This window comes from Carassius carassius, chromosome 9, assembly GCF_963082965.1.
Source record: "Carassius carassius chromosome 9, fCarCar2.1, whole genome shotgun sequence".
NCBI classification, from domain to species: Eukaryota; Metazoa; Chordata; class Actinopteri; order Cypriniformes; family Cyprinidae; genus Carassius; species Carassius carassius.
This window is the reverse complement of record NC_081763.1, coordinates 30,457,847-30,483,601: the sequence shown is the minus strand read 5'-3', so window position 1 is coordinate 30,483,601 and position 25,755 is coordinate 30,457,847. Positions and strand designations below refer to the sequence as shown.

Genomic DNA, 25,755 nt, shown 5'->3' with positions numbered 1-25,755 from the left:
CCTGTGTTGATTAGGCTAAGTATCTGACGCGCTCCTCCCGAATCTTATTAATAAAATTTCATTTAGCAGCTGTTGCTAGCTGCACAATCTGTTGCTATAAAGCATATTTCTCCATTTGACAGAATGATCAGCCAGATTTCCCCAGGTATTCTTGATGAGGGCAGTTTGGAGTCAAGGAGAGAGTCGACTGTTAAGACAGGGCAACTTAAGTTCTTTCGGCAGCTGTGATGACAGCTAATGAGACAGCTAAGAGTAAATCCATCCTGCTGTGACACTGATTCCCAGCATGCCGAGGGAGAGGCTGCTCTTTGATGTGTGATTGTACAGCGTCTGAAGGTGACAGGAGATCTGCCACGACAACGCAGACCATCCTCACTGTCCTGACCTACTGACTCCAAGTATGTTCTCATAAAGCCATTAATAGAATATGAAAAATTAAAAGTGGCAGTGTTGTTTCTCATTCTGACGTAGACTTTTTCCTCTTAGCAAAGCCAGTGTTCTGCAGCCAAGAACAAGATGTTATCTGTCACTTAGTGGATGTTTTTTCCCCTTGAGTGACCTGTGATTGAGTGTCTTGCTCAAGGGCACCATGATTGTACAGGAGAGCTGCACTTCATGATTCGGTCTAACCAGGGTTCAAACCAGGCCAGGTTAGGACTTGGTTATATATTATGAGCATTAAAGAGATTTTTCAACCCAAAATAGAAAATCATCTGATTATTTACTCACCCTCAGGCAATCCAAATTAATATCCCTGGCTCCTGACGATATATACTGAGGTCTTATGAAGCAAAAAAGTCAGTCTGTGCAAGAAACTGAACATTGTGTATAACATTATCAGCCGTAATCCAGAGCTTCAGGCCAACGGTCCAGAGAGATATTGGGTTCACGAACGAATCATTCTTTTGAACTGGTTCTTTTTGGTGAACTAATTGAAGCGGTTCATTAAATCGGACTGAAAGTTACTCAATTAAAACTCACATTATGTAAAAAGGTGAGTTGATAAAGACTAGTTTATTCAGTTTATATGCTTTAGACATTACAGTATGGCACAACTTACAGTATGTATAGCAATTAAATGTGGTGCTCATGTGTGAGAGATGGAGTTGAGACCTAATTCCCTCCTCATCGTTATCTTTCATCAGTAGCTGCTAAAACAAATGAGCACGAATCCAAAACTTAATTATGTTCTTTAGCCAACAGTGTAGCTTTGTTCATAATTAGCCATCATTGTAAGTTTAATGACCGTGGAGATTTGCTCTGCTAGGTGAGATTTTATGTGGAATGAGCCGAGAGCGTGTCGTTTCCACAGCTCAGCATAAAAGTCCACCAAAAAATGTATGAAATCTTGAGTCAGCACAACTCTTTCTTTATCGCTTACGACAGACATGTCTGGTACCCCATATTTACACTCCAGAGAGATGTAATATTAGCCAGCCAACCTGTTCTCCAGTTCAGTACCCTAATCAGACGAGTCTTCAGCGCCTGTGCACTTGAAGGATCGAGGAGAGATAGTGAGCAGGTGCGATGACGTCTCAAGTGCAGTGTTTTGAAAAGCTTTAGTCTTAGATGATAAGTCGTCACCTGCAGGCGATCGGATGCGATCAGAGCCACCTGGAGCCTAGCAGATACTAGCGCTTGCTGCCATATAAACAACTTGGATTGTCTTTCACTGCAGATCAGAGGTCAGACGGGCTGTTTTTGACTCCAGTCCACTGTCTGCTGGGCTCAGGTGTGTGTGGCAGCTGTCACATCCCTACGGGTCAGACCCATTTTATGATTTGTGCATGCCTAGCTAGGACATGTTAAATGTCAGTGTGTATTATGTCCTGTGATGCTGGTGCTACAGACATTAAGACAAATAAAGTGGAAAACATACATTCTGTGCAATCAGACCATATTTGTTTTGCTTGGCAGGTAAAAAACAAGGAAAGAAAATCTGCCAAAAAAGAAATTCTTAAGCACAAGAAATTGCATTTATCAAAGGTAAAACTAATTAAGAAATATATATATATATATATATATATATATATATATATATATATATATATATATTTATATTTATACATAAATATATAACCATTTTATATAAAATATATTTATAACAAAAAAAAATAATTTTCAATATTTACAATTAAATGACGATAAATGTTATTTAGAAATAAATACAAATCTAAAAAAATTATTACTTTATTAATCATTTTCACCTTGTGTTATGAATAAAAATAATATGAATTAGTTCATTTAATTAATTTTATTGTACACTTAGATTATTTTTTTTATTCTCATCCAAGGCTGCATTTATTTGATCAAAAGTACAGGAAAAAAAGCTTTTTTCTATTTTAATATATTTTAAAATGTAATTTATTTCTGCGATGCAGCGCTGAATTTTCAGCATCATTACTCCATTCTTAAGTGTCACATGATCCTTCAGAAATCAATCTAATATGCTGATTTGTGGCTTTATGATCATTTATTATAACAATTAATTTTGAAAAGGTTGATTTGATTGATACTTTCAAAATTACTTTCTACATTTGTCTGTTTCTTACATTTTGTATTATTATAAAAAAAACTGTTAAGAAATCTATATTTATTTGAAACTGAAAACTTTTGTAACATTTTATATATATACATATAAAGAGAGAGTTGTTTACTCTCACTTTTTAATTAATTTCTTTTAATTTACTGTAATTTAATTAGTAATTTATACAGTAAATAGTTACTAACCGTGAACTTTTAAACTGATAGAGTATATTTCTATTTTATTTATCACTAAATAATTTGAATCAGTGCTGGAAAAAAACTCTGTACATGTCTGTTGTTCACGTCTCATAGATGAAGTCTAGAGCTCCATTCTGTTTAAGGAGCTCTATTGGATTCATTATCCCTCAGTCCTGATGGTGACAGGTGCGTCCCGACTGTGTGCCGGTTTCTTATGTTTTGAGAGAAGATGACAGTATCTCACTGTAATGAATGGAGTAAATCACTGCGAAGCCATTACAGGCTCTGGTCTGTGGAAAGCCAACGTGTGTTACCCACTCACTGTCATTTATTCCCACTGTCCTTCAGCTCAGGCCTCGCTGAAGACACTGATGTCTGGCCCTTCATCTCCGTAGAAGGTATTGAGGTGAGTGTTGTTGCTCGGATCTGAGCGGATGATGGATTTGCTGTGAAGCGCTGTTGAGGTTATGTTGTTTGTGTGCTGTGTGCATGCTGGATACTAGTGGATTGGATTCTTCATTAAAAACATTGCACAAGCATTCAGAGTTGTTTCATTATGTCATAAATATTATGTATACTGTACAGTATCATACAAAATTCCGGATTTTTTAAACAGAAATTAGTACTTTAATTCAGCAAGGATGCATTGAATAGATCACAAGTGACAGTAAAGAGATTTATAATGTTACAAAATTGATGATAATGATAAATGTTTCTTGAGCAGTAAATCAGCATATTAGACTGATTTCTGAACGATCATGTGACACGGAAGACTATGCTATCCATCTCTCTGTCTGTCTGTCTGATATATTGCCATGTAGAGTACAGAAGTGTTATTTTTGCATTTAAAAGAATATGTTTTCGTAAATATCTTTTTTATAAAAAAAATGATCTTGAATAGGTAAGAAATGTCATTGTCGACTGTGCACAAGGTTGCTTTTCCCCACATCAGTCCTGCGTGGCACCCACAAAGCATCCACGCATTGATCTCTCTGGGAAACGTGTCAGCCGTGGCTGTGGAGAGGCTGGTTTCATCTGAAGCGTCTGAGGGAACGTAGATGTGATAAATACAGTTATCAACACTCTTATCCCATATTGATCCTTCCCAGATTCAGCATGCATGAACACACTCTCATCCTGCTCTTCAGCGGCTAATACCTCATTAGCACGCTCTGCGGGGAGGTCACATGATAGATGGCGGTGCGAATGAAAAATGAGATGCTATGGAGGGGATGAGAGCCATGAGAGGCCCTTCTGAAATAAGCGTGAAGCTGCACAGATGTGTGGACTCAATAGAGAAACACCTGGAGATAACTGCACACGGAAATGACATTACATCTATAGCAGTTACTTGAGACTGTAAAATGTGTCTTTATTTTTTTGTATGTACTTTGAGTCTGTGGTGCATTTTAGCATTTCGATAAATATTAATTATGAATCAGACACATCAGAAAGAGACCTTTCTTAGTTTAAAGAGTCAGTGAGCTGTTGATTCGAGAATTAATCTGAATTAATTCAGTCCAGTTTGACTGTCTAAATCGTGAATGCATCATTTTGTGAATCAGTTTAACCGATTCATTGAAAAGATACAATGCATAAACAAATCATTCAGACACTAAGATAACATTGTGCAGCAACACAGCTAATACTCCTTTAAGAAAATGTACATACTAGAAAATTTTGCATAGGTATTTGATTTCGATAGTGAAAAATCTAATTTGTTTAATGCAAACTTGCAGTTAAAGCGTTAGAAGCGAGCGAGCTTGAAGGATGAGCGTATTATGGGCTGTGGCCTCCTGTGTCTGGTGGAGGTTAAACCTCTCTGGCTCTCCTCCAGAGCGCTTCAGCTCACGCGTTCAGGAGGATTTCTCAAGGATTTCCCACAGTTCAGAGGAGCTCTTCTCTCCGTTTGTGTGCTGAAATACATAGACGCAGGCGTATACTTCCCCGAGCGAGCGCGGTGCACATTGTCAGCCATATTGTCTTCAGTCTTGCTGCTGTATTTAGTCAGAGGTCTCATTTGCTTCAACATGCTGTATAATTTACACATGCTTCATGTGCATTCCTGCCTGTTGTCGACTAATAGCAGTTCTTTCTCTGGCATGTCTGTCTGTTTTCTGAGTGTTTGTGCGCTTCGGCATGGTTTTCCCCTGTCTAAATGGATTTAGACACTATGCAATTCTTCATTCTGATTGGTTGATAGATATCCTGAGGTGATTTGTTACAGTGCGAGGCAGCACTAGATTGATATTGATTGCTTGACATACATTATATGACTCCAAGCTTCGTTTTGTGAATTATTTATTTCAGAAGATTTCTGGTGCGAGAGGTGCTCGTTTTCTGGCAAATGCAGAGCCTAGCAAAAGAGAACTGTGGTGATCTGCCAACTGATAGTTCACTGTGAGTGTGAACGAGGCTTTAGGTCTGTTTTTGGTTTTTCTGCACATTTATACTAAGACAGTCACAAACAGGACTTTCAGGAGCAGATGCCAAAAAACACGTATCCGCGTTGATCAACTCCAGAGGGTTAAAGTTTGAAAGTATCCTGCTGACTTAATGTTCAGGTTTTCAATATGTGATGTCAGTGATGATGTCAGCATATTGAAGACTGCATACTGAATTCTGATTGGTCTACTTTCTTGTACTTGTTTGCATACTGAATTCTGATGGGTGTTGACTTCCTTGCATATATTTTCTCATTTATAGTCACTTTCATACGTCATAGTGACTGTAGTCTGGGATGAAAAATGTCTTGAGATAAATACAAAATTTAGACACGTAATAATAGAAAAATCAAAAATGAATCAAGGCAGCACAAGCAAAATAATTTATATTTTAAAATTACAATTATATAATTATATATTATTCGCTATTCATTTTTTTCATTTATTTACTAATTTGTTTGTTTGAATGTATTTATTTACTTATTTGCTTTCTGTTCATTTGCTAATTTGTTTTATGTATTTGCATTTTTTATTTATTTGCTTTTTATTTATTTATACAGTTTATTTATTTGCATTTTTTTGTTATTTAATTGTTTGTTCATTTGCATTTATTTATATGTTTTTCGTGTAGGTTTCTACTTATTTGCATGCATTTATTTATTAATATCTAATGCAGTGACTAATGCTATCCTAATGAAAGTGTGATTGTGTGTTGATGGTGGCCGTGGCATCTGTACTGTATCTGTCAGGCAGCTCTAAAGAATATGCCAGCTTATTATGCCATTTTCATTGCGCTCACAATGATCTGTAAAAAGAGCTCGTATCCCATATCTACTCGCTGTTGCACTCGTATTTCATTTTTTCCTTTCCTTATCTCCCAAGAGGCCTTGCTGCTTAACAGGCATGGCCATACAGGAGAGATAGTCAGAGCGGTGCATTCAAGGACAGAGTGTGTGTGTGTGTGTGTGTGTTTATGAACTGAGCATCAGCATTATCATAGAGCTCCTGCATGTAATCACCTTATTAGACCAAGAAAGAGGCCTTGTGGGGAAAAATGTGTAGAAATAAGTTTGTAAATTTCACAAATAATGAAGTAGAAAAACAGAAATACTATTTTCTTGTATAATGTGCTTTTAATAATCCAATAATTACAGCTTTGAAAAATCATTTTAACATATAGCTTTTTCATCATATTGGTTATCGATCATAACCTGAGAATAATTATTGTAGCATCCATGCATCACTAACTAGGGTGTTAGAGATTGGAACAAATAATCGTAACTATTAAAGTTTGGTGCATAATTCATATCCATCAACAGACATGAATGATGCATACATGATGCATGATGCATGTTTTAGAAAGATCTTGAAAACTTGAAACTGCGTAATTTAATTTGCACAAATATCACTATATTTGATGGTTAGACCACCTAGAGGAACTGCTCAGTGGACGATAGAGCAGATTTGTAATGATGGTGCATTTATTGTTTGAATGGCGAGTAGTTTGTTTATCCCTCAACATCTGCCTACATGCTCAAAAACCATGAGTGTGAGTCCAAATAAGGATGTGTTTTCCTCAATGCATGCCGTGTTTACCGGGAAATACTGGGAGGGCTGAATGCAAACACGCTACTTGACTTGACTGTTTGAAGAGCAGAGGATTTATTGACACTGCAAAGTAAATCAGGCTTCTGCTTCTCCTCACAGTCCATTTAAACACTGTTGATTGAGGATTTCTTTATTGTTCAGAGGAATATACAGCTCAGGAGACTTTCTCTGTTTTTTATTTCTCCCATAAATTCTTGGCTTAAAAAATAAAAATAGACACGAGTCAACAGTTGAGATAAAGTAAGAGTGTAGCGCTATAAAATCAACGTGTATGGCAGCGCAGATCATTTGAGTTCATATTAATATCAGATTTTTCTTTATTTAGTAATGTGAGACTATGTTTTTATTCTAAATGTCATTAATTCTTGGATGAATTGTTCCTTTAACACCATTCCCAGCATGCCCTTTATGGACAAGACATTGCTAGAGGACCTGAGAGAGAGAGAAAGGAGAGATTATGCTGAAATCCATTATTAGCTGCCAATGAAAGGCACACACAGCTTGAGCAGCTTTCATATGCTGGTTGTGAATATCCCAGACCCCCGACCGAGCGCTGAGGAGCGTCTCCCCGCTGTTTCAGCCCAAAATCTCCCTCTGCTCTTATGAGAGAGTAGACGAAACCTCTTGCAACATCAGCAGATGGGCTAATATCCACTCGGCCTCCCCCTGAGAGAGCCACGGTCACTAAATATAAGCGTTTATTTCAACTGACTCGCCCACTTTCTGTTCTCTGAGAGCAGCTTCAGAAACATAATGCCATGTGTGAGGCATCTGCTAGTATAAATTATTAAAAAACAGACCTTTGTTTGAAAAGGTCACACCACTCTGCTGGAATGACCATCTTTGCATGAATTTCCTTTCTGGTCCTGACTAGTTCATGCTGGTTAGTGTTTGTTTAGCACTGGGGAATAACATACTGAAGATGTACTGCTTACACTCCAAAAAGATATTCGGGGGATCTGTTGCCAAATCGTAAAGGTGCAGTGTGTAATATTGACAGCTAGTGGTTGAAAGGGGTTCAAAATATTGGAAAGTTATATCTCCCACCACCTCGTCCTCAGACTTGATGCTCACGCAGACAAAGGAAGGTGATGATCCTTACACTCTACACTCTCTGACCCAGTTCGTTTGCATGGCTGCAATATGCTGTGTTTTCCTGGCAGCCCGGGTAAATTGTCAGTTGACCAAAACAAAAACAGACATTCTGACACAGAACTCACATTTCAACTGACTGTAGCACTGATTTTCTGAGAAAAAAAGTATTTGAACTTAGCATGTTTTCTGTATATATGCAAACATTGTTATTTTATGCTTTTAGTACAGTTTTAAAAATTACATACAGCATCTTTAAATAAATCCATGTTTGCAAGTTGAATATTGATTTAACTAAACTTTTTGAGTTCTGTTCAAATAAAAATGCTGAGCATAACATCAACATTACATCAGCATTACATTACAAACCAACATTTTTTTGTAAAATAAAATAAGTTTTTGGTACTTTTATATCAAATTTGCATGCTGATTAAGTTGCATGTAACATGCACTATGTATGCTGTGCCCATCAGCTATCAATTTAAACTACTTGTAAAACTATTTCAAACTTAAATCCTTTTGAGCTATTAAAGTGACTTCAGACTTTCTGGTTAGGTTTTCTCTTCCAACTGTTTTATATAGTTTTATTTGAAGCAATGCAAACTTAGAAGGGTCGGTTCACCCAGGAATGACAAATCTGTCATCTTTTTCTCACCTGTATAACTTTGTATCTTCTGTTTTGCATTCAGAATGACATGAGGATCAGTAAATGATGACCCATGTTTCATTTTAGTGTAAACTGTCCCTTTAAAAGGGTCCTGTATATCCATATTCTGGTGAAGTTTAAAGCAGGTTAAGAAGCTTATGTTGAGTCTCGTTATTTTCATGCTCATTAATTCCAAGGTTATGAAGCACATAAAAAAAAACGTTTTTTATTAATTAAACATACATGCTCACCTTAGTATAACCTACATTGCAAAAAAATAAAAAATTAAGAACTAAATGTCAGTTGGTTGAAAATACCCTTGTTTTATATATATATATATATATTAGTCTTGTTTTAGGCATAAACACTTAATTTTGATGCATTTTTCAGAAACCAAGACTAAGCATGTAATAGAGCAAATAATGCTCTGTTTGCTTCTCAAGTAAATGTATTTTGATTTAAGAATGTGTAGATGTTTGTACTGGAAAACAAGATTAAACTACATAGTAAAAAAATCCATTCCTTTTTTCTTTTTTTTTGCAGAGTACATCATGCATTTTACTTTGTATTGAGAAATATTGTCCCTGTCCTAAATTCACATCTTGCTATTTTGTGGTTTGCTGGCAGAATATGTATCCATCCATTATATTACTCCCTGATTATAGCAAACTTCAGGGATCAACAAACTCATTTTTCATCCGGCTCACTGCTTTAATAGCTGTATTTTTTTTATGCCTGTCTCTTAGGTAGAGATGCTTGCATAAGGAAGCATCAGTATTGTTACTGCTCATGCTTAGAGTTAACCGCTAAGATCAGTTTGTGCATCGTCCCGCGGTGTATGTGCTCCAGGCATGATCGATTCCTCAAATCATCTGTGGAAGAGGACTGTTATTAATTTGTAAGGTGTGATTTAATGAAGCAGCCATGTGCACAGGAACACACCCCCACCCTCCTCTCCACCCCGGTTACTGATCCAACTGGAAGTGTTGAGATCCAACTGTTGGCACCGCCACCGTGGCACATGAGCCCACCTGTCCCAGTGCTCAGCCTGCATCCCAAACAGACCAAACAGACCAGGACTGTACTGTGTGTTATATTCACAGCTGAATTACAAATACCTTCAAAATTCTAATTCAGTACCTTACTAGAATTGAAATTGATCTTGAATAATGTTAGCAAATGTGAAGCAGGAAGTGACTTTTAGTTTAAGAAAGTATGAATTACTCATTAGCATGTTTTAGAATGTTTTATAATGTGATTCCCATTTCTGAAAATACTTTATAGGCTACATTGTGTATTAAATATGTTAATAATCTATACTAAAAACAAGAAATACTAAGAAAAAGAAGAAATTAGTAAATTAATTTGTTCGTTTATTCATTCAGTCAGGTTTACTTTAAATAAATTAGTATTTTAACTAATAAATATTTTATAGAGCATGGTGGAAGAACACCTTTTAATATTTTTAAAGTTATAGTAACATATGAAGAAAAATTTATATTAATAAATTATAAATGAATAAATAAATAATATATATATATATATTTTATATATATATATATATATATATAATATACATTTTATATCCTTTTGAATAAAATAACTATTCTAGTTATCTGTGCAGTGTGGTGAAACCGTTAGTGTTGTATTACCAAATGAATCTGTTCTGATGGCTGTGTAAATTGCTTTGAAAGTAATTAGATTACAATATGTGTAATGAGCTGAAAAATGAATGCATTTGTCTGCATATCATACAAAAAAATTATTAGTGCAAATTATTGATAGTTATGCTTTTAAGCAAAACTAAAACAAAAGAATAAAAAAATGAATGCTTGTGTGATTGTGGAGTGCAGCATGGCATCGACCCGTTTGGCGCTCCGGACAGGATGGGGTCAGGGTCTTCATATGTCCTGTGAATAGGACCAAAGAGTGATGGACAGAATAGGTGTGATGTGGTACCTTTCTGTGCTCTTAGGGACCAAGCAGTTGTTGGGTGTTGAATGGAAACGCAGACAGTAGTGTGGGTGAGCTGATGGGATATTCAGCATGATGGCCTGCAGGAAGAGACCTGGATACTGTACACCCACACAGAACATCATGAGTGAACTGGAATGTATATACCACGGTTTAATGATGAGAAATAAAGAGACGTATGGTCTTGGTGAAATAAGTCATTTTAAAGGGGTCATAGGATGCCCATTTTCCACAAAGTTGATATAATCCTTTAGGGTCTTAATGAAAAGTAGTTTGGTTCAAATTTCTCAATGGTAGTGTAAAAAACACTTTATTTACCCTGTCGAAAACAGCTCTTTTCAGAGCACACAGTTTTGTAGCATTTTTCTTTAAATGTTAATGAGCTCTGCTGACCCCGCCCCTCTCTTCCAAGCAACTAATTGCATTGCTTTTATGCATTACATTACTTTAAAGTTACTTCTTGTCTCCTGGGCTGAAGACATTTACTTATTCTAAAAAGTAAGTTTTTTCTTGCAAATTTATAAGTAATAATGTGTTACTTTACTAGTTACTTGAAAAAAGTAATCTGATTACATAACACGGGTTACTTGTAATGCGTTACCCCCAGCACTGACACTCAATGTTATTTTTGATTTGAAAAGAGAACAATCTTTTTTTTTTTTTTTTTAACTCCTTTTTGTCTTGGTGAGCAAAATAAACTGTATAAACATAATAAACATACTGTTTTATCAACTCTCATCGTTGATAAATTTCACTTGCTATTGAAGTAAAATAATAGTTTAGATTTTCGATTCACAAACATACATTTTATTTCTCCTGCTTTCCAAACGTTCGTTCTTTTCTTTCTTTCTTTCTTTCTTTCTTTCTTTCTTTCTTTCTTTCTTTCTTTCTTTCTTTCTTTCTTTCTCTCCAGCTGTTTAGATGGTGGCTATAGGAGCTGGAAAGTTGCAGTGTAGGAATGCTGATTCAGTGAGCCACTTTCCGCACACGTACACAGAGTTTGCGCAAGCTTCGCTCCTGAGGGAAAGCCTAAAAAAGGCCCGAGTATCAGAACTCTCTGACACACTTCTCTCTCTCTCTCTGTGTCTGAGAAAGAAGAGGTTTTTGAAGGCAGAGACGAGAGATTGATGGGGCTCAGCCAAGACTTGCCCCATAATCAATGCGATCGATCGCTCTGTTACTCAGCTGTCCGAGGAGTGTGGAGCATCCGTTGGTGGATAAATGACTTGGCGTGTTAGAAGCCTTTGACTGGGCCAGCGATTCATTTTGGCATCTCTAAAGGAATGACAACTGAACGCAGTTGCTCAGGTCAAATTGAAGCAGCATTCGCAAACCATATTACTTTGATAATCTGACGCATTTATGTTGATATTCAAAGATAAATGGACAGGGTTTTGTTTTATCCATCTGTAGCTATGCAGGTGTGAAGTATACAGTAAATACATTGACATACATGTTACATCCACCATTATTGTCCTTGGCCTTTGACCCATGTGCTCTTTGACCTATGCAAGATCTTAGATTAGTGCAACCTCAACTCAAAAAAGAAAAAAACAAGTTAGGCCTAAATTTAAGATTTATGCATTGGAATTGCATAGAAAAATTGGGTTTTAGACAGACAACTTAATGTGATACATATTTGTCAGTCATACATAAAAAAGGTAAGATTTCTGCACTTAAAAGATTATGGTTTAATAATTTTATTTTATATAAATAGTCATATTTTTAATGAAAAAACTATCTATTGAGTTTCAAATCTCGACATGTGCATAATAAGATCATGCATTAAGAAAGTAATGGGTCAGTTTTGATTTGATGTTGCTGAAATAGCGGGCTAAATGAGAAGTGAGTGAATCTGGAGCTGCGGCAGCACTGATCTCTGTCTACTCGCTCTCTGCCGTTGCTTCATTTGTTCCTGCAACCTCAGGCAAAATGTCAGAAGCACTGAAACGATGAATCATAAAACAGTCTCATTTAATGATAAAAGATGACCAGCGACAGCATGGCTGATTCAGAAGCACGGTCATTGCTTATTCATCCAGAGCTCTCGCTCCATGTCTTCAGAGTGAGTCTTCCTCACCTTCAGTCAGTCAGAGCGCTGAGGGGAAGAACACATTCTGCAGCAGGACAGAGATTCTTACTTTAAAAACCACTGTCCACAGTAAAGACATTGTTTACCTTAATTCTGTCATTTATTTCTCCTTACATCCTTCCAGAACTGCATGATTTTCACATAATTTAAGACATTTATATAAATAATAAATACATGAAATCATTAAATATATGTATATAATATACATATTATATGTATACGCACACACACACACACATATATATATATATATATATGTATGTATGTATGTATGTATGTATGTATGTATCTACCGGTGTGTATATATATACACATGCATACAGAAATTAGTACAAACCTGATTCCAAAAATGTTAGGACACTGTGCAAATTGTAAATAAAAACTGAATGCAATGATGTGGAAGTTTCAAATTTCAATATCTAATAAGAATACAACATAGCTGACATATCAAATGTTTAAACTGAGAAATTGTATAATTTTAAGGGTAAAATAAGTTGATTTTTAAATTTCATGGCATCAACACATCTCAAAAAAGTTGGGACAAGGCCATGTTTACCACTGTCTGCAAACGTCTCGGGACTGAGGAGACAAGCTACTCAAGTTTAGGAATAGGAATGTTGTCCCATTCTTGTCTAATACAGGCTTCTAGTTGCTCAACTGTCTTAGGTCTTCTTCAAATGTTTTCTATGGATAAAAGATCTGGACTGCAGGCTGGTCATTTCAGTTCCCGGATCCTTCTTCTACGCAGCCATGATGTTGTAGTTGATGCAGTATCTGGTCTGGCATTGTCGTGTTGGAAAATGCAAGGTAATCCCTGAAAGAGACGACGTCTGGATGAGAGCATATGTTGTTCTAGAACTTGGATATAGCTTTCAGCATTGATGGTGCCTTTCCAGATGTGTAGCTGCCCATGCCACACACACTCATGCAACCCCATACCATCAGAGATGCAGGTTTCTGAACTGAGTGCTGATAACAACTTGGGTTGTCCTTGTCCTTTTTAGTTCAGATTTTTTCTCAGTTTAAATATTTTATATGTAATCTATGTTGTCTTCTGAATAAAATATTGAAATTTGAAACTTCCACATCATTGCATTCTGTTTTTATTCACAATTTGTAGTGTCCCAACTTTTTTGGAATCAGGTTTGTACTTAAAAACTCTCACGATGAGCTCATGCTGTCAGTCATGTGCAGTAAGAGCCCTGGACTCACTTGTGTTTGTCCTCTGGCTCACAGGTTGAGCTCTTTCATTGATCCGGGTGTGAACTGACTGTCCTGTTGGCTCAGGCTTTGGAGCACGTCTAGAGACGTGACCCGTTTGTCATCCCTGCTCCAATGTTTTTAATTATGTGTGCGTTTTTCTGTGTGAGGTGAGGCTTTACTGTCTGTTAATTAGGCTGAAGATGGATCCGTGATGTTTCTTGTTCCCTTTCTCTTCTATGCTCATGCACGAGTGAGCATGAATAGAGCTGATGGAGTAAGTCTCATGAAGAAACGTCCGGGTCATTATTCACCTCAACATACAATTGCATAAAGAAAATCAAGCCTATTTTTAGAACCATTAACATTATTATAGGCTTTGGTTTGATGTCAAAATACAATATTTCTGTTTTTTTTCTTTTTGATTTTGGAGTAAAATACACTCCTCGTCGGCTTCAGGAGAGTGTCATGCATGTTTAAAGATGTGTGCGCTGCAGTCTTGTCACTCATTCAGAGAGCTGAGCGTTTCTTTGTGGCTCATTCAGAACGTCATGTGCCTGAGAGAAGAGGAAGTCTGCTCACAGCTCGGCTTGTTTTGATGGCTTTGGTGAAAGGGTGACACATTAGCGATCCTTTGTGTTTTTCTGTTCTTTGACCTTTTCTAAAAACAGCCCCTGAATAGGAAACACATTTAAAGCGTCTAAGATACAGATCTAGAGCTTACTCACTGCTTGATTAGTCATTCTCCTGTCTTTTTGGCTACATACAGTATATAACAAAAAGTAGTTCCAGGATTTTACAGTTGCTCCGGTATGTTTGTTTCTCCTCAGCTTCCCAGATGGAGTCAGATATCTGTCTGAAAAGCACTGTCAGTGTGATGTTTACAGTGGAGTAGTGTTGAATCGATACCAGCTCTGCTAGATCTGTACTGGTACTTAATCGATACCTTAAGCACCAAATAAACAGTGTACGATCTATGTGCAGATTCTGGGTTTAAAATGTGAAAAATGCATCGTTTCGCTTTTTTTGTTAGGAATTATTATGTTTGTAAATAAAGTTACATTGGCAGTGTAGTGCATGATCATATAAGCATTCATACGTTTATTATTTTGGCTTACACTAACATTTGCCTGGATTTCAGCAAATAGGACTCGTGGGCGCGTTTTTTTTTAGAGTGTCCCCCTAGATTATGAATATTATATTTATTTATTTGTGTTTATTAATTTATTTGTTTGTGGGGCTGGACAATTTGACGACGTTTCTAATAATATTGTAATTCTCAGTTTTATATTATTATCCTATTAAATGTGAGTTTTATACTAAACTGGTGAATATAATGTCACTTAATAACGTATATTTCACCATTATGTTCAGTTTAGTTCAGTCCAAGGAAATTAAGTTTCTTAGTTCACTTTGTTTGATTTCCTCTCTTTATTTACTTATTCATCATCCTTATCTGTATTCCTGCAAACTCCCTTGATAGTAGTCTTCTGGTTTGTTTTGTTTTGCTTTGCTTTGTTTAGTTTTGTCCTGTTTCAGTTCTTTTCTTTGCTTTGTTTTGTTTTGTTTTGCTTTGCTTTGTTTAGTTTTGTCCTGTTTCAGTTCTTTTCTTTGCTTTGCTTTGTTTTGTTTTGTTTTGCTTTGCTTTGTTTAGTTTTGTCCTGTTTCAGTTCTTTTCTTTGCTTTGTTTTGTTTTGTTTCGCTTTGCTTTATTTTATTTTATTGTTTTGTCTGTTTTTTTCTTTGTTTTTTTTTGTTTTGTTTTGCTTTATTTTATTTAGTTTTGTCTTGTTTCTCTTTGCTTGGTTTTGCTTTTGTTTTGCTTTTGCTTTTGTTTTATTAAAAGACAACAAAACCACACAATAATGAATTTATGTCCCAAATATTGATAAAATGGTTACAAAAAAATGGCAAACCTCTAAAACAATTACAAAACAAAAGCAACTGATCTGTGTGTGTGTATTATATATATATATATATATATATAATAATTTTTTACAAAATGTTATCCTAATTAATGTTTCACATATCAACTGATGATAGTTATGTCACTTAATTAATATTCATGAGGTGTGCAAATAAGGCGTATCATATGTTTGTTAGTGTGTATATCTGTTTGTTTAGCCAACAGCTGGTGCAAATATAATCTGGCATTATGAATGTATAATAATAAAATATTTTATAATAATTTAATTAATTAATACATCAAATTTACCCATGTTACATTTTCATCAGTTAGGACTACTCTGTGAATGTTCATTTAAATGAATATTCACGAGCCAGGCAAATAAGGTTTATCGTATTTCCTTACATATTTCCCCATTTGAGTGTTAATCAATAGTATTGAGTAAACATAACAGATTCAATTCAGTATTTTGCACTCTAGTTTCACTATCAGATCATTGCATTGTTCTTTTACACAGTGCCTATGTGCTTCAGTTCATGGTGTCTGAAATGTCTTGTAACTATACTAAAAAGATTAACAGGTAGGCGACTGAAATATGCTATTTTTGCTGATGCTGTTGGCATCAGTATATAAGTGAATACATTGGAAAAGTGATAAACTAATAACTCCCAGCACATATTTTCCTCCAAGGGTTTGTTTTTTCAAAGTTGTCATCTTGGTGAAGCGGCCAAATTGAAATCCCCATTTTCAAACCTCATAAAAAAATTCATGAAGTTTTAAGAGCGTTTTACGCCAGGCCCCATATGGAGCTACACACTGATTTTATGTCAGATCTGTTGGTCTTTGCCAGCTCATGTATCTCCTGCTGACAGGTGAATTACGTGCGTGAAGACGGGAACACAGATGCTTAGTTCAAACTTTGACATTGGCACAGACGTTTTTAGTTCCTCTGCTGTCAGCCGAAGCTGTCTGGCTAAAGCTGGCAGTATTTTGGTGTAAAGTGACTCTTTTAGTTGTGGCTATAAAACACTTGACCCCTCACAGTCGATGCTTCTTAGTCTCTCTTCCTCCATCAAGCTTCCCTGTGGATTCATATTTGTATCTCCTGCTTCTCTCCAGAAAATAGATGCATCCAGCAGGTGTGTGATAGAGAGACTGTGGGGATGTTTCATCTTTACAGCGACTGTGGATTCATTTTATTTTCTGAGTCGAAGGTCTGATTACTTCAGAGACAGCCTGAGCTGCTGATGATGAATGGAGAAATCAACACAAATCATCATTTGAATTAATGTCTGGTTTGCACTTGTCAAGGTGGTCAGGTTTGCTGGTTTTAGTCAGCGTTGAGTAAGTCTTGACTGTACTGACCTCTCATTTTTCTACCTGATCATGTGGTTTTTAAAAACCTTATTGATCAGGATAAAACAGTATATGTAACTGTCCTTTATGGTTAGTGCTTGTCAGATTTTACAGTATGACCTTAGTGAGATCTTAAGCAAAGCCCTACAGACATTCCTCAAAAATGGCATTTAATTTAATAATATTATGTTAGCCAGGAAGTGACATCATTTGGATGCTTTTTACTGCGCGGTCAGGAAGATGATGGTCTTAATTCTTACACAAATTGTACTGGTAGCATTTCATCAAGCTCATTTAAACCAGTTGCTTACTATATAAAAAAAAACTTCTGTTCTTGGAAAATTTATTGACAACTATTAACCAAGTCTAATGTAGTCTTTATAATTGAATTTAAATTAATTTTAGTTTATTTTAATTTAGTTTAGTTTAGTTCATTTGCTATAAACTATCTAATGTAGTTTTCTGTTTTAGTTTAGTTGCTTTTTTTAGTGTTAGAAGAACAAAACCACACATTAGAGTTTTAAAAGGTCCCAAATACTGGAGAAAAGGGTTGCAAAAAATGCAATCTAAAATAAGTGCAAAATGAAACAAATAATATTTCTAAACATCTCTTTTCACTGGCAGTTTACAGAAAAATAATATATGTTGTTTCAGTTGTGATAAAGAGTGTAGTGTGCACTGTGTGTTGCTTTGCGTGTCTCTCTTCACACACAACTCTTGTTTGCACAGAGTTGATTGATGAATCTGTTCGAACGCTGTCAACTCTGATCAGTGTACAATGAACCAAACTGATCTGGACAGACACTGCTGGGACTTGATGGTCACTCTCTCTCTCTGTGTGTGTGTGTGTGTGTGTGTCTTCTACAGGTCTTAAGACGTATCTGATATCTGGGAGGAAGGTGAAGCTGGCTCAGTGGAGCTGTCCTCCATCTGCTCTGGTGGCTCCTGAGCTCAGAAAGTCTCTGAGCGCCTCGTCCTTCAGCCACAGCTCTGACATCACATCCTCCGCCTGCGCTCTGACCCCTGCCCCGGACACAGCTAAGGTCAGACCCACACTCACTTAGACCACTTACACACCCAACACCAACATCCTTTATTCTACATAATTACAAGTGATGTTTTAATGTGCAGCCTGTAATCACTCTCACACTAACTGATTTAATTGCAGCAGGTCTCAACTTTTTTAGCTTGTTTTGACTCTGAGGCGTACCTCTGTCGGACAATGACTGAGGTCAAAGATATTTCTGCTACTTCTGCCATAATAACAAAGCTTCTCATTTTACAATCAGCTTTTTTATTTATAAAAACCTGGAGTGTCATTATATTAAAATGATTAAATTATAATTTTCATTTTATTTCTGTAAGTACAAATTAAATATTATCATTATTAATTATTATTATTTTGACATTATTGTTATTATTGTTGATTGATTATTTTAATAATTACTATTAACAGTTTAATTTATTACAAACATATAAAATACATATTTAAAATAATATCTATTACTTGAGTGAGTGTGTAGTCATTTTTAATAATGTGTTGTTATTAATTATCAATTATCAAATTATCAAATTTACTTATTATTATTAATTCATTATTTTAATATTTACAATTAACAATTTAATGTATAATGTAATATAATGAAACTATGATGTGTCATAATTATAAAACATTTATATTATCAATATTGATAAATATTATTAATTAATTATTTTAATATTTACAATAAAAATATATATATAAAAATTAAAGTAAAATAAAAAATATAAAGTTTAAATGAATATATTATATAATAAAAATATTATATAATAATTATATAATTGTGTATTATATATATTTTATAATAATTAAAGTCTGTAATTCCATAACAGAATGTTCCTCAGTGTTATATGACGCTTTAAAATCAGCAGTTTCTACTCAATAAAATATTTTAGAGCTTGACATAACTAGAATTCATTACTAGAAATGTATATATATATAAATGTATATATTATCACAAATTTGCATGGCTTTTTAAGACGTAATTATTGTCCATGACTTATCCAGATTTAGAAAAATAAACTGCTCAAAAAAATAAAGGGAACAGTTAACAACACAATGTAACTAACCCACAAGTGTTCCCTTTATTTTTTTGAGCAGTTTATAAATATAACTTTTAATTCCTGAAAATGTGGACTTAAAATTATTATTATTTTTTAATTAATAAAAAAATACCCGATGTTTAACTCTTTTAATCTTTTATTTGTGTTTATTTTAATTTAGTATAAATCTTTGTTCACTATATATATATATATATATATATATATATATATACATATACACACACATATACAATATAGAATACAAGATACTGTACATTGAATCACATCATGGGGAACTAGGGAGCTGTGTATATATATATATATATATATATACAAGTAGTCGGTGTATCAGGTGCTGTATTGGGTTTTATTTTATGTAAATGCACAATCCTTCTCTGCGCATGCTGCTTTCTCTCGAGTGTTCTCTGAACAGCATTATTCCATTTACTGATGAAAGGACTGCGCTGGAAACACACACACGCTGATTCATTGTGTGAAACACTGCAGTGATTTGTGGAAGGCCGCGAGGGATCACAAAGAGCACGTCAATAAGTGAACATGCCCAGACCAGATCTGTGAGATCATAATGTGCCGTGTGCAATGCATCCACCTCTCCTTTTAAATCTGAACGATCAGTTAAATTCATCTGAGCAACCTTTGAGAGGACGCCACATTACCCAAAGATACTCTCGTCATTGCACTTTAATACTGATGGGACCTTGGGTTGCAAGCGATAGTGGAAAATAAGAAAGGGCAGGGCAGGCGAAGCGCTCCTGTGCAAACAGCAGAGAGTCTGTCTGTCTCTGTCTGGAGTCATTATTCATCTCTGAGGCTAAATGCCACTGATTTTTAATCCCTTGCATATTTAAATGGGAAATGTTAAATGCCAGATGCAACACATTTTAGAGCTGCTTGCTAAAGCTGGCATCACTTATTCTGCTGTTCAAAATTGGAGATAGAGATTTGAACAAACCATTTAGCATTAAACTTAGAGCAAGAAGTTGAAAATCACTGCCAGTTAACTTTGGCTAACGTTCTGGAAAGGTTCTCTGAACGCTGTGAACAAACAGTGATGTTAAAGGAATAGTTCAACCAGAAATAAAAAATTGCACGCATTTTCTCACCCTCAGGCCATCCAAGATGTAGATGAGTTTGTTTCTTCATCTGAACAGATTCGGAGAAAAGTAGCATTACATCACTTGCTCATCAATGGATCCTCTGCAGTGAATGGGTGCCGTCAGAACGAGAGTCCAAACGGCTGATAAAAACATCACAGTAATCCAGTCCATCAGTTAACATCTCTTGAAGCAAATCCATAATTAAGGCTTTTCACCTTCAAACTGACGGCACCCATTCACTGCAGAGGATCCACTGATGAGCAAGTGATGTAAGGTTTGTAATACCTTGAGGGTGAGTAAATGATGACAGAATTTTCATTTTGGGGTGAACTCTCCCTTTAATTTGAAAGCAAAGCATTCTTAAAAATGAAACGCCTAGAAACCAATCACATAGCAATATGCTAAAACACTAAGCACACTAGCATTATGAACAGTGTTTCTCTCCTGTTGGATCCCTGATCTTTGCCTGTGGTGTATTGTTTCTAACTTCAGCTTTTACTGGATGGAACAGTAAGTGAAGTGGCTCTGTTCTGTCTGCTGCATGTAATTTCATTTGGTGTTTTCCTGTTTCTCTTCCATCAGTCGGCTTGCCCCTCGTGTGGCGCGTTAGCTTCTGAGGACGGGATGCTTCACAGCAACAGCTGCTCAGATCCTGATCACAAAACCATCAACAGCAAGGTGTGTGTCTTACACCTGATCTCAGTAGAATGAGAACATCCAGAACGTTCCAGTATTGTATGCCCATCTAAACAGATTTGTTTGGTGCAAGGGAATTTCAATAAATAATGTAACAGCTCTTTTTTTCCATATGAAAGGTATTATTTAATTAAAATTTCCAGCTGTGTAGATTCGATAGCATAAGATAGTTCTAACACATAGCGCCACCTGTTGGTTATAATATTCAAAAACCGTTTTAAGACGTAATAGCATACTGTTTAGTATTTTGTGAAGCTATGCTTTAAGAACCCATGAATGTTTCAAACAATAGTCATATTTGCTACATGATCTAATTATATTATACACTGTGCATGTTTAATTCAGCAAGTGTTGGCCAGTCACCATCTCAGATATAAAAATAGATTTTTTTACTACTTGATTGTAACATTTAAAACATGCATTTTCTGTAAATCTGCTTTAAAACGAAAAGTGCTGTACAAACAAATGTGAAATGAAAAATAGCAGTTGACATTTTTTTTTCCAGTTCTTTAGTCACATTGGAAATGGAAGTCATAAGTCACTGTGTAATGAAGTATTGCAGGCATCGTGCTGTGGTTGTGTGCTGCACATTTCAGCAAATGTCAGGTCATCTTGGTTATTTTGCATATAGAAATATGTGCATACTCTGCACTGTATATATACTGCATAAGTAGTGTGAAAGTTTGTTGTTCTGAACAGTCCAGATTTTTGTGTTTGATTATTTTCAACTGTGACATTATTTTTTGTAAATGTTTGCCCTGTAAAAATATACATATAAAATAAAAATATTGTGAAATATTACTACTATATGAAATAACTGTTTTCTATCTGAATACATATTAAAATGTAATTTACTCCTGTGTAAGCTGTATTTTCAGCATCATGACTCCAGTCTTCAGTCACATGATCCAGAAATCATTCTAATATTCTGATTTACTTATTATTATTAAGAAATGTGTGTTCTGCTTAATATTTTTTTCGGAAACCGTGACACTTTTTTTTGTGTGCACTTTGATGAATAGAACGTTCAACAGAACAGCATTTATTTGAAATAGAAATAATAAAAATTATTTAATGTTGCTTTTGATCAATTTAATTAATCTTTGCTGAATAAAAGTGTTAATTTCTTCAAAGGTCTTACTGACCGCAAACTTTTGAACAGTAATGTAAACCATAATTGAATATAGTGCCTTTTCTTATGATATAAAATTACCATTGAGAATAATGGAAGATTCAGAAAAAAAAATATATAAAAATATCTCGGCCAAATATTGTCCGATCCTAATTAACAATACATCAATGGAAAGCTCATTTAAAAACTTACATTTCGAAAAATGTACACTTAAGACTGGTTTTGTGGTCAAAGGTCACAAATGTTCCCACTAGAGAGGTCTTATTTGAGAGTTTGTTATATAATGCCCTTTTATTAACAACATTGTGCTGCAACTCTCTCATTGTTTGTATCTTCCATCTGAATCTTCTTCAGGGGCCGCCTGGCAGGAGTCCCAACACCCTTAATGGCCTGTTAAGCCCTCATCTGGAGCAGCCGCTGACCCACAGCCAGACGTCTCTGTGTGAGATGCTGCAGGAGAAGGAGAAGAAGTGGCCCGCAGGAGGCATCAGCAGCATGGGAACCATGCACCACTCCGCCCTCATCCCACTGCGCTCCAAAAACTTCCGTGAGAGGAGCGACGCTCACTTCGTGGACGTGATAAAGGAGGACAGGTAGGAAACGGCAGCAGTGAGTATAGAGTCCGCTGGGACAAAAATGTCAGAGAAGATGGAGCGTTATTGTTTAACGGCCGCCAGCGGAGGTCATGCTGTTCCCACAGGGACACTTCATGCACTTTGATGTAGTGTGCTGTGATGTACTATGTGTGTCCTGCGCTCCTCGACGGTCCATTTCTCTTGTCTTCCTCTATAAAAGATATCACTGAACTAAATAGTTGCGTGTATAGGATTTTAGCACAAAATATTGATTCATAGTCCAGTTTAACTAGGTTTAAATTTACCCTATAAATCACCAAAGGAAACAATATGAAAAACTGTCAAATTATAAAACTGTAAAATAAATAAATATATATATATTACCTAAAAATGCCTAAAAATAAATGTGAGAAAATATCATTTTAAAGTAATAGTTCACCCAAAAATGAAAAATTGCACTACTGAACCTCTGGCCTACCAAGATGTAGATGAATTTGTTTCTTCATCAAAACAGATTTGGAGACATTTAGCACTTTATCACTTGCTCATTAATGGATCCTCTGCAGTGAATGGGTGCCGTCAGAACTTCAGAGTCCAAACAGCTGATTAAAACATCACAATAATACACACCACTCCAGTCCATCAGTTACTGTTTTTTGAAGTCCATCAAGGCATTTTAACTTTCAACTTTTTAAGATACTTTAAAGTGTCGCTTCTGTTCCAAAATATGAGTCCATAATCTGTAGAAACACTTCCTGCAGTGGAAAAGTCCATCTCCTTTTGTCATTAAAATCCACCAACATATCTGTCTAGAGCTGTTTTGGATTGCTTTCACATTAAATCTGTGCATATTTCTCTCTTGATTCAGACAAGACTACTTTTCCATTGGAAAAAGCAGTATATTATGAATAGAGGACTCGTATTTTAGCTGAAAGCTAAAATCCTTAACGAAGGATTTGTTTCTTACAAACATGCAGCTTTTCACTTTACAAGAGAAAGTTAATTGATGGACTGGAGTGGTGTGGATCACTTGTGATGTTTTTATCAGCTGTTTGGACTCTCATTCTGACGGCACCCATTCACTTTAGAGGATCCATTGGTGAGCAAGTGATGCAATGCTCTATTTCTTCAAATCTGTTCAGATAAAGAAGCAAACTCGTCTACATCTTGGATGGCCTGAGGGCGAGTACATTTTTTAGTTTTTTGTGAACTCCCTTAAGCTACATTTTCTTTGTGACATATAGTTTTTCTTTTGATTTAGGGTTGAAATGTGGATATGTTTTATCTACATTAAAGGCTCTGTACAGTTTATATATAGCTATATGCACTGATATAACTGCTCTGTGCATTTATAACCAGCCTTTTTCTTTTCAGTGCAGATGTTCTGCATGCAATTGAACAGTGGATGCAGTGATTTTCCTCCACAATCTAATGTTGTTTTCTGTGCATCGACCTTGCAGTCTGATGAAAGATTACTTCTTCAAACCGCCCATCAACAAGTTGAGCCACACTTTCATAGACAAATCCCTGGAGTCGGCTTACAGGACCAGCTACCAGGATGAAGTAAGACGTTCCGTCCATGTATATGTTGCTTTTCATTAGATATCACAGTTTCACAATGTTTAGAACTGGTGTTAACTCAAAACAGCATCAGGACAAAGTTTGTTGCTCTGTCTGTACTGCCCTCTGGTGGTCTGCCTTTTTTAAATGCACAAATGCTTACCAGGATATACAGTATTACACTGTGATTCTTTTTCAAATCAGATCTCTTGATTTGATTAATAATTCAGTTTTTTTCTTTCTTTCTAATTATTGTCAGGTTAAGACACAGACTCCTGTCCAGACATTTGCCAGTCCAACGTTCAGCTCGTTCTTAGACATGCTCCTGTGCTGCTGTGTTCTGCTGGCTCTCTCTGTGGCCTGCTTCCTGCGACCGCTGGTTACCCAGAAGCCCCTGCCCACACCTGCTCTTATAGTGGCCGCAGTCGCAGCTGTGCTGGAATGTTTGGCACTAGTGCTGGCAATACGGTGAGTGTGAAGATCACCATCCTTTACTCACCCTCATGTCGTTCCAAACATGTGCATTTTTTTCATGCAATATAAAATAACAAAAATTCTGAATGTCCTTACTTTTTTTCTGCACAAAAGGTGTAGTTATAATTTTATAATTTTTGCTTGTAATTTGAATTAGATTTTTTTCTGTTTCACTTTAATTTTAGCTAAAGTTTTATTAATTTTGTCTTTGTCATTTTAAGTCATTATTATAAAATTATTATTTTATATATGTTTATTTTATTTATTGTAAATTGTTTTAATACTTCAAGTATCAAACATGTTTTTTAAATGGTTTTAGTACTTAATATTAACCCCAGCATATAATATTTAAAAATATACAAATATGCAACATGGAGTTCTAGATTTGAACAAAACTAATTTTAGAGTTTTAGAATGACATGAGGGTGAACAAATTATTTCATTTTTGGATGTATTTATGGATTTTATTGATGTTTATTTAGTAGATTGAATTATTGTCCATTTTTTATACATTTTTATTTATTAGTTCATTTAGAATTAATTGTTTATGTACTTCATTTTAAACTAAACACAAATGTGAAATATTGCCTTGGAAACAAGTTAAAGTTGTTTTTTTTAGTTTTAGTTTATTTCAGTTAACATTTATTTTATTTCAAGTAACCATTTTTATGGTTTTAGTTTTAGTTAACTCTTAACACGCCTGATGAATAATCAAATATGATGCAACGTGGCATGTTATTATTTTTTTTCAATTTTATGTTTAGAATGAAATGATGGCGAATAAATGATGCTAGAAAATTCTTTTTTTGATGAACGATGTCTTATTTAAAACTGTCTGTGTGGATGAGGCCAAAAGTTTAGGAAAAAAAGTTTTACTTGATGTAAATATTCATCAGATCAAATTGCGTGATCTTTTTAAAGCTTGTCAGAGTCATGCTTGGAGTATTCAGAGCCTCTTAAGCTGAACACATTCAGCAAATATCACTGCTGTAACAGAAGGGGACTGAGCTGAAAATCTAAAAGAATAATGCACATGGTTAAATAATAAAGAGGAATGACACATTTAGCCTCAGTTT

At 35.4% G+C, this 25,755-nt stretch overlaps 1 protein-coding gene and 1 long non-coding RNA gene across 3 annotated transcripts in view; both read left to right on the top strand.

The window, feature by feature from the left end:
• The window catches only part of LOC132149578 (adenylate cyclase type 9-like), a 54,899-nt gene that overhangs the window by 21,440 nt on the left and 7,704 nt on the right, over positions 1–25,755 (top strand). The window contains exons 3-7 of one of the 2 annotated variants that reach the window (XM_059558956.1): positions 17,910–18,085; positions 20,825–20,920; positions 22,425–22,663; positions 24,106–24,208; positions 24,465–24,673. In XM_059558956.1, coding sequence (XP_059414939.1) covers positions 17,910–18,085; positions 20,825–20,920; positions 22,425–22,663; positions 24,106–24,208; positions 24,465–24,673 — 823 coding nt within the window. The remainder of the gene's footprint in view (positions 1–17,909; positions 18,086–20,824; positions 20,921–22,424; positions 22,664–24,105; positions 24,209–24,464; positions 24,674–25,755) is intronic. The other variant, XM_059558957.1, reaches the window with a different exon arrangement.
• LOC132149579 (uncharacterized) lies at positions 3,069–4,042 on the top strand. The gene is made up of 3 exons (XR_009435040.1): positions 3,069–3,130; positions 3,677–3,778; positions 3,834–4,042. It is a non-coding gene; the product is annotated as an uncharacterized LOC132149579 (long non-coding RNA).